The sequence below is a fragment of the Thunnus thynnus genome, chromosome 12 (genome assembly GCF_963924715.1).
Source record: "Thunnus thynnus chromosome 12, fThuThy2.1, whole genome shotgun sequence".
In the NCBI taxonomy this organism is placed as follows: Eukaryota; Metazoa; Chordata; class Actinopteri; order Scombriformes; family Scombridae; genus Thunnus; species Thunnus thynnus.
In genome coordinates this window covers 18,210,711-18,220,861 of record NC_089528.1, presented here as the reverse complement: position 1 = coordinate 18,220,861, position 10,151 = coordinate 18,210,711, and the positions used below count along the sequence as shown (strand labels likewise).

General features: G+C 40.3%; 2 protein-coding genes across 2 annotated transcripts; one reads left to right on the top strand and one right to left on the bottom strand.

Annotated features, from left to right (window-relative positions):
• Window positions 1–401: 401 nt before the first annotated feature.
• On the top strand, window positions 402–2,421 carry znf830 (zinc finger protein 830). The gene has a single exon (XM_067606035.1). The coding sequence runs from the start codon at window positions 587–589 to the stop codon at window positions 1,625–1,627; it is 1,041 nt and encodes a 346-aa protein (XP_067462136.1). The 5' UTR covers window positions 402–586; the 3' UTR covers window positions 1,628–2,421.
• A 123-nt stretch (window positions 2,422–2,544) lies between these two features.
• efcab14 (EF-hand calcium binding domain 14) lies at window positions 2,545–9,604 on the bottom strand. The gene is made up of 9 exons (XM_067606034.1): window positions 8,815–9,604; window positions 8,046–8,194; window positions 7,783–7,928; window positions 6,942–7,040; window positions 6,719–6,829; window positions 4,741–4,893; window positions 4,545–4,641; window positions 4,328–4,459; window positions 2,545–4,213 (listed from the first exon to the last, which is right to left on the bottom strand). Exons 1-9 carry the CDS (start codon window positions 8,988–8,990, stop codon window positions 4,035–4,037), a joined length of 1,242 nt encoding a protein of 413 aa, XP_067462135.1. The 5' UTR covers window positions 8,991–9,604; the 3' UTR covers window positions 2,545–4,034.
• Window positions 9,605–10,151: the final 547 nt, after the last annotated feature.

Below are 10,151 nucleotides of genomic sequence, written 5' to 3'. Positions count from 1 at the left end.
CGCTTTTTAAAGTTGTATTTATTTATTTTCTCTCTTAAATTCTGCAGTGTCTTTTTTACATTGTGCAATTTTATTTCTGCTTGTGTTTTGTTTTGTTTTTTCATTTTTTTCCCCAATACTCTCGGTGCTTCTTGCATTTTTTTCCTAGGATGGCGAAGTCGTAACCCGCCCTACTCTGCCTGTGATTGGCTAATATCGTTGCCTTCGTTGGTTGGGTTGGTTATGTTTAGGTATGCGGAGTGTGATTGGTCAGGGGTAGGGGTAAGACTGTCAGGGTAAGCCAATCAGAGGCAGTATAGGGCGAGTCTTGACTTTGCCATCCTAGGAACAAAAAACGCATACTGTTTGTATTGCAATGTTACTGTGTTGTTGATAAAGTTTTTATTTAAAAAAAAAAAAAGTCAATGCTGTTTTCAGTGTACAGCTTGCCGGAAATTCATTAGAAGAAGAAGAGTTAACGCTGTTTTCAATGTACAGCCTGCCGGAAATTCATCAGAAGAAGAAGAGTTAACGCTGTGTATGTCATCTTTATGTGACGCGCTTTTTTAAATCATCGCAGAAGCAAGTAGCTAGCTTGTTTTCAAGAATGGCAAGCTCCAAGAAGGGGAAGAAAGTTGTGAATCAAGAGGAACTCCGTCGATTGATGCGGGAAAAACAAAGACAAACGACAGAGAAGAAGCGCGTCGAGTCTCCTTTCGCTAAATACAACAGTCTCGGACACCTCAGTTGTGTCTTGTGCAACGTGCAGGTGAAGTCGGAGCTCCTGTGGCCAGCTCATGTTCTCGGTAAACAGCACAAAGAAAAAGTTGCCGAGCTTAAAGAAGCGAAGCAAGCACCGGCACCAGCACCGGCACCAAGTCAGCCGTTGAAGAGGAAAGCACCGGGCAACGAGGACGTCAACGGGAAAAAGGCAAAACCGGCGGTTCAGGCTGCAGGCCGGGCTACGTCAGAGCTGCCGGGAGACTTCTTCGAGAAACCCAGCAGTAAAGAACCGGCTGCTGCTCAGACGTCTGCAGGTCTGAGTCTGTTGGCTGGGGTGTATGATGAGGACAGTGATGAAGAGGGGGCTGGAGCGGCGGGGACAGCAACAGACGCCCCTCCTCAGACGGCTGAAACTTCAGGACTACCGGCAGATTTCTTTGACAACTCCATCCCACCTGCCCCCGCCATCTCCCACTCAGGATCCATCCTCAAAGCGGATGCGTCGGAGAAAAGCGCGGAAATTAAAGAAAACACAGCCGAGGCGCTGCCTGAGGGCTTCTTCGACGATCCTGTGAGAGATGCCAAAGTGCGCAACGTGGACGCACCCAAAGACCAAATGGACAAGGAGTGGGAAGAGTTTCAGAAGGAGATACGGCAGGTGAACACAAAATCTGAGGCCATCGTAGCCGAGGACGACGAGGAAGGTCGCCTTGGACGTCAGATAGACGAAATCGACGAACAAATCGAGTGTTACAAGAGAGTGGAGCTGCTGAGGGACAAGCGGGATGTGGTGAAGAGCAAACCTCTTCCCAGGAAGGAGGAACTTATGGAGACTGATGCCAGCATTGAGGAGGAAGAGGAGAATGAAGAGGAACTGCTGGGGATTTTGTCCCGGGACTGGAGGGCCAAAGGGGCACTGGCATAAATTTCATACAACTGTGAACTGTAAAAAAAACCCATCAGTGACTGTTCTCATGTTTGTCCAGAATGTTTTGAAGGAGAGGTTCACAAGACTTAAGACAACAGTCAGGTCCTGTTCATACTGACCATTAACTGTATACAAATCTTTATATACAGTCAATGATACTGACCACTAAAGGATCCCTCCATAATGCACTAAAATGTAAGTGATGGGGGGGCAAAATCCACAGTCCTCCCTCTGTGCAAACATGTATTTAAAAGTTTATCTGACGCTAATATGAAGCTTAAGTCTAAAATGAATAAATTCATGTAGATATCGTTCAACGTTAAGTCTTTTTAGTGCCAAAGTTCCTCTCTTTGTCACTATACTTCCACCACAGCTTAACACTATCTGAGGAAACACAAAGGGAATTTGATGCTAAAAAGACAAATATATAAATGTAAATGTGGCAGATATCCACTTGATATAACTCAGACTGCTGAAGCCTTGTATAGGCTTCAGATAAACTTTTAAATGCATTTTTTGCACAAAATGACGTGAACATACTGTGGATTTTGGTCCCCATCGTTTACATTGAAAGCACATTTGAAGGAGATCTTTTAATAGCCAGTATGAACAGGAGGAATGATTACAGCGAGGAAAACCTCTTTCAGTGTTCATATGGACACCTGACGGTTGTTTTAAGACACACTTGAAAATTGTGAACCTGTCCTTTAAGATGTTAAGAGAGGGATTATTTTTTTTTGTAAAAGCCTGTTGGTAATCCAATTGTAAATATATCTGTTAAACTATCCTCACATGTACGTTTTGTTTATTTCAGACTGGATTAAATATGATGCACTGAAGTGCAACACCTGTTGAGTGCCACGGCAAGACATGGTTTCTCAGTTTGTGACTTAAAACACCATACAGACAGCAAATCAAACCTTTTAACTGTGTTTATTCATTGGTGCTCACACAAACACATTCATAAAACCTCCCACGTACAGTAGCAGCATGGACCCAAAAATCTATGTCATGATGGCCAAAGCTGTTACATGTTGAGCACAACTAACCATTGTCCTGCAAAGAAACAAGTATTGACTATGTTAAGTTTATAAATAATTTGTTCATGTTACATTATAAGCAACATGCAAAGCACAACAGAATTATTTTTTAAAAAATGTACAATGTTGAGATTAAGACGGTAAAGCAAAGTTTTACCAACCTGACGCCCTTCACAAGATAATTAGTTGAGAATACATTTAAACCATTTTTACAGAGTACAACAATGTTAAAGTATGACAAATACACCATTATTAGGCCCATAAAAATGGAATAAAATGAATCAAGTAAAGAGTGATGGTCAGTGCTTCTTATACTACCTGTTACACATTGTGAGCTAGGTGTGCCTCCTTTCTGTGTCAAACCATCTACTGCGATTTTAATCAAGCTATATCTAAATCTTTTTGTTATTGCTACATATGCCTCACAAATTACCACTTCAAAAAGTCTTACTGAATGATTCAAAGTGTTCATAGCCCTTCAAATCTTGTATAACTGCAAAAACAGCAAAAAGGAAAAAAAAAAACAAAAACAACCCAAAACACTACAGTTAAATGGACAAATGGACTTAACACATGATCCCGATTAAAATGTAGCGACTAACAGAAGATAAATGAGGAAAAACACACTGAACAGAAAAAAGTCTGAAACCTTATGTTTAACTTACAAAAGAGCATACAAAATTATGCTCAATTGTGTGTTTCAGCTAAGAGAGGAAACTGGCTAAAAACTAAACCAAAGCCTCACACAAATTCTGTTTCTAGTAGTCATTTGTAAACATTCATAAAAGTCTACCTCAGGTTCTATAAATAAGGTTCAGGTGAGTTTGTACCTGGTGGTGTTGATGGGTGTGGGGGGGGGAAACTGCAACAGACTGACAATTACAGCCTCCGTAGAAGCTAAATACTCAAAAAATGTTACATCAAAAAGGAGACAGATTGGTTAAAAAACAAAACATGGGTGCAGGAAAACAGCAAGTCTGAGAGCTGAAGGTGGAAAACTGGATTCAAAAAATTATTCACAACACTTAATTTCCATGGTATATTAACATAAACCAAGGAATTTACTAAAATAAGCGCTGAACATTCTGCATACAGGTAATCATGAATTCATTTTAAAATGTAAGCTTATGTTTTGTGGCTGAAGTTGTGCTGAAATGGATCGGGGGGGGGGGGGGGGTGGGGTGGGGGGGCAGCAGGGGGGGTGAGTGAGTAGGGGGGGCATGCCAGCGCCACTGTTCCACAATCAGTATGATAAATATTTCAGTTCACAAAAGTGCAGCAATTACAGAAAAGGGTCGGGAAGTCCGGACCCCAGACCCCGCTGGGTTTCCAATACTGTTCACTGCTGTCGAGCGACGATGTGCTCACACGCCTACAGCAGCTCTCAGCTCCGTCCGGGAATACCTCTGGTCCCCGTCACTGTCAAAGCACTCCAAGGTACGAGCGCTGGGAGTTGACGTTCCAAATACTTTGCTCAGGTCTTGATAGGTCAGTCCGAGTGAATTATGTCCGACGCCTGCCTGCTGGAAGATTTTCTCCAGGTCTGTGAACAAGAGTTATTTTCGTTCAGAAAGATTAAAAAAAAAAAAAAAAAAAAAATCAGGTTGTAGCTTTTACCGAATGCTATGATAGAAAACTTTGTAGAATTAGTGTGCACCTTTCAGAGAACTGACACCAGGCAGGGACACCCTCTTTGGGCATCTTGTCTCAGCATTTCTCTTAGTGCGGTTTGGAGTTAAGAAGCGTGGACGTCTGCTTGTCTGTGGCTCTGGCAGTGGTGTGGATCTCTCTGTGAAAATAACAAATAGCGTGAGGCAAAAACGACCCAAAAAACAAACAAAGACTGTAATAAACTGCTTTATCATAGACTGTACCCTGCACATCCTCAGGTGTTGCTTTGATTACTGTAGCTTCTTTCACCGTCTCAGTTGCTTGATGTGGCAGTTGATCTTCTGCGTCATTGTCCTTTAACTGTTGAGCAGATGGAAGATCAAATGTTAAAAGCGTAAACTGGATTTTTAATCACTTCTTAAAAAGCAGAAGGTAAGTATGAAGCTTAATATGACTCACGCTTTGTTTTGACCCGTTCTCTAACGACGACACTCTTGCGTGAAGATCTGCGACCGTAGAGAGGAGGATGTGGATCTGCTCATCAGTCCAGGTGTGGTGCTGCTCCTCTGTCTTGTTGGCCTCGCTGACTGCTTTTCTCAGATCATTTAAGTCCTGTGACAATAAAATAAATCCATGTAAAACAACCTGCAGTTAACGGCTGATCTGCTAATGAGATTTCTGAGAGATCAACAGGCATCCGGTTACTAGTATACAGATCATGTATGTGATCAAGTGTCCTTGTCAGTTGCCAGACAGAAATAGTATACAAAGTAATTCATATTCACAGGTTTAAAAGGGTAACTACACACTCAAATTCCCTGAATGTCTTGTTAAGCTCTGAATATAGCGCAGTTACCTTCAGGCTCACGTGTCGTGTTTACTGCCAAAGAGAAGGAATAAATCTCCTGTTCATGTACAACGTCGCCTTTCGGCCGTCGCTTATCAGCATTGCTAACGCATACGATACAGTTAGCCAGTGTTCTACTATTTATACTTAGCGTGGCATCTGGTATATGACTTCGGAGTCTTGCCTAATATGTCACGATTAGGGAGGAGCAAATCAAATCCAAGTAGACAGAAATAAGCTAAATTTGAGCAGAAAAAGCATTTTTTTACACTATATATGTGTATCATAGACCACATAGACCTATGTGATTATGTGTACAGTGTAAAAAAAAAGAAGAAGATTTTATGTGTAGTTACCCTTTAAGTTGACAGCCTAAAAATCCAAAGTCAGACTGGCTGGCAATTCATCCCTGACCACATAATTATTGAGGTTACCATATAAGAAATAGATAAAAGCGTCTAATTATTTTCTTATCCTCTTTTATGAGCCTAGTTTGCTTCTAAAAAATAACGTAGGGGGAAAATTTTCTGCAGTTGTCTTTAATATTTGACCCAGTTTTACTCTGCAAACTAAAGCGTCTAAGCTCCTAAAATAGATTAGCACTTGTTTCATGTATTATGAATGAATGCATAGATCCAAGAAATGACAGGACCTTCTTAACCTCAATGACTTTTTCAATGTAAGCTTGACAAAAGCTGCAAAAACATGCGTGCATGCGTGGGTAAACAAATAAATTAATCTGGCAGTGGCAAAGTTCATTGCGGCTTCTGGTTTGGATTTATGCCACAGCTAAGCAGATAAACAGAATCATCTTGGCCATATGCGAGTAGATTTGCCTCATATCTCAGCAAGACAAATATGCACAGGAACCACTACAGCTAAGTACTGACAGGTAGTACATTCGACACTGGTACATGAAAGAATACAATTCATTAACTTAAGCACAATGCAATGTTAGCATGTGCTACACCACTCTCTGTGCGTTTATACATGAATGATACATGTGGAGAAAAGCAGCCTCTAGCAATATTTTCCTTGAGTGTAGAGATGTAAATAAAAAAAGACAAGCTGTCAAACAAAATAAGTGAAAACCATCTTTGACTTCAGCTCATGAAAAATCCATCGGCTTTGCTCATGTGAAACACCAGAGCTTTCAGTGCTATACTGTTTAAGAAGGAACACATCTTGTGATTTTTCTGTGATGTCTGTCAGCCGCCCAAAACTCTGCATTTAGATTTTAGTAGCTAAACGTAAAGTTAAAATATCCAGTAAATCTGTTCTCGTTTACTATTCTGCCTCACATTTCAGACTGGAGGACTGAAAGTATAAAATTGCAATGCTGAAAATGTGTAGCACGCGACCAGATAGTGTAAAAGATTTAAATTAAGTTAATAGAATATCTTTAAGAAATGTAAGATATTTAGACTTTTTGGGTAAAGGCCCACAAAATGATCCCAGAGGAATTACGAAGATGCATACATGAATCTGTTGAGGCCTGTAGTTTTAAATCTTATTTTATCTGCACACAAACTGTACACAAATGTATTGTTTAGATGAAAAAAAAAAGAAATGTCATTAGCTTGACTTTACCATTGTCTTCTTCAAGCCATCGTCATCTTTCTTCTTATTTTCGAGGGCTGCCTGCATAGTCTTCACATCGTGTTGTACACTTGTTAGTGTGCTGCCGATTGTAGCAACACTCTGAAAAGGAAAAACATGCTGCACGGTCAATAATGCAAATCAGATGCAGATGTGAGACCCACGTTTTTTTCAATCAAATGTCTCTTTTTATTCCACTTTGCTATGCCTTTACCTTTTGAAGCTCTTCAACTGTTGTGGGTAGGCTGATTAAATCAGCGGCTGATTTCAAGTTGGCCTTTAAATGGTTTACAGCAGAATCCAGCAAACTGATCTGCACAAGAAAAATGACAAAAACTATTCAACTACACCTCTAAGATAAAACCGTCAATCTTTTTTGCCACTGCAATTTTACCTTCCTCCAAAATACTTACTATGTCAAGGTAAAAACATGTTTTTTTAGACTTAAATGTGACTAAAAATCAAACATACATGAGAAGTACAAAAGCATTTTACTCCAATGATTGAAGAAATTAAACTGTACACTAATGTAAAACTGTACATGAAAGCAAAAGTCATGTTAAGCTGTGACATACACTGAGTTCTTGCTTTATCAGTCCAAGTTCTCATTTCAGAATGAAAATAATTGCTACAGTAAAAAACAGTAACTACACAGAAACAAGCTGTGCACTTGCTCAGCTAGTTCTCTAATTATGGGAAGGAGATTTGGTTTACTATATCTATATTACACAGCTGTTGTAGTAACTGTAAAAATGCTTTCTGTACTGCTTTTGCTTATGATTCTTAGTCTACACAAACCAAAGAAAAAAAAAGACTTGCACAGCCTTATGTCTCAACCAGTAATGTCACTATTACTGTTAACATAATTTCAATTCTTTGTGTTACTACTGCAGGGTATCTCAGCTGCAGGGTATCAAAAGTACACTTAAAATCAGTCTAACTAAATATCACCAACACTGCAAGTCGGGATATTCTCCAACAGTTTTTCTAGTTAGTATATGACAGTGTGAATTGTAAAGTAGCTTCAAATCCTTTTGGCAAAAATGTCAACTGACCTTTCTGTTCATTTCTGTCAGGTTAGACCAGAGTTTGCTCAACCCCTTGTCCCCGTTCTCAATATCGTCAAGCTTCCTCTCCTTGTTTTTCAGGTCCTCACTTAGTTTTGGTATTTCGCTTGACGACACCTTTTGGCTGGATTCCACTGTTACAATAAAACATTATAACATGTTAACAGTGGTGTTAAAACAACACAGCAGGCATGTGTCCAAAGGCCAGTGAGATGTTTATGATCATCACAAGGGAATTGTAGGTGTCTTACTGCTGTGCAGCTTTTCTTTCATGGAATCCAGATCTTCTTTCAGAGCAATTTGCATCCATATGAGTCCAGCACAAGCCATGACACAGGCAGCTAGTATGATGAACAGAAACAACGGGTAGCAGACATTGCAGCACTGCGTGTAGCTTCTTCTGCAAAGCCAAGAAACATGGTAACGTTAGACATGAACACAGCACAGCTTCATTTATTATTGATGAAGGAGATATTTTCAGAGGGCTGCATGCTATGTCATGAGAATTATGAGCATTCATGCAATAATGGTGCTCTAAAATATTCACTCCTACATTCTTTCTGCTATCATATCATACTCATAGTACTGATTATTTTTAATTTGGCTGATATCATGCCATATATATTCCACTTGAAGAATGTCAACAGTAAAGGCGGTTTGCTCCAGCACATATCTTACTAAAATAATATTAAAGTCAAGATTTAAGATTATTACTGTCGTCATTATCCAGTACACTTGTGCAAAGTAAATGTTCTCTGGTTCAGTGTTTGGAAGCATATCTTTACAAGTTAAATAAATAAATAAATCACACACAATTAAATTGGGGTAGTGTGAAGCTGCTGTAATAAATGAATAACCAATTATTTATATCATCTTAAAATTCTGTGCATTTCATATACTTTTACTTGGTAAAATTAGGCAGCATATTACATTCACTTCTCATTTTCTTGTTAAATCAAACGTGTCAGTTTTACAGGCTGGTGCTCACACAAACAAAACTTAATCAAATCGATCACTCACTTCCCAAAGTTTGCTCCGCTGCTCAGGTTGTTGAACTCGTCGTCGTCCGAGCTGGAGTCCGACTCCGAGTCCGGCGGCTCGGTTCGGAGGAGTCTGTGACCGGACCCCTTTTTGGTCTTCTTTCTCTTACTGTCCCCGAGTCCGATCAAGGCGTTCAGCTCCTTTCTCTTCTTCATCTTTTTCTGAGGGGTCAGCGAACCCGCCGAGCCCGATTTAAAGCCGACTAAATCCAATGTTTTGTCCAGTTTGGTGGATGATGTCGTTTATGTTTCAGCTAAGCTAACTTAACGTCCTCTTGCTAGCTCGATTTTCAAAGCAGGCAACGTCGCTAACGGATAGAAACACATCGGACTCTGCCGACTGGTTGCCTCGTTGATTTACATTCAAACTACAAAAATGTTTAATAGCTGATCAGCATAACGTTACTCTCCTAAATAACCGTGTCTAAAACAACTTTTTTTCCGACTAGCTGCCGGGTCAACGCATACGTTAGCTAACCGTGCTAACGCTTGCTAACAGTGACAGGCTAACGCTACCGTACTATCACATCGTCTCAGCTGGGTTTAAAGTTACCCGCCCCGGCGTCGCTCATTTTGGAAACACAGTCAAAAGTCTTAAAATATATTTGTGTAACCCAACTATCCTAAAATCAAAATATGCGGCACTGTGTGTCCAGCTTCTCCGTCCTGCTGCTTGTATTCGTTAGTTGCCCGGAAGACGCATTTCTATTTCCGCTTTCTTGAGCGTGCGCGCTGATGCCAACTTAGCAATTTTGTTGCTAGATTTAACTACTTATTAGACTACTCTGGCAACTTTTTTTCTTTCAGAAAGTACGTAGAAATATATTTAGCTACTTTTATTTGGAACCTTTTAGAAAGTTTTGATAAGAGATCAAACACAAATGCACGCATTTTTAGTCTAAATGACACTGCCACACACTGAGAAGTGCATGAAAGTGATAAGAAGTGACAGCTTCTCTGTAACACACTCATTCACAATACACGGTCTGTCTGCCCACCCAGCCGAGGAGAGCAAGTATATCCAGCCGCAGCCGCAGCACAAACGTGCAGTAGTGCCCTGCTGTGCACCGATCTACTGCTGTGGCGGCTGGTGACTCAAAAAATTGGGGAGGACAGGAGGAAAACCAACGTGGAATCTTACAACAAACCGCATCAAGCTATATCATTATCCCACCTGATGAAATCGGAGGGGTGGGGGTCAATTGTATATGCCAATAAAACAATTTGCTTTCAAAAACAAAAAACCCCTGAGTGGTGAAAAGGCTGGTTCTTTAAAGACATTTAGCATACACATATTGTTTCTAACAACAAAGAAGA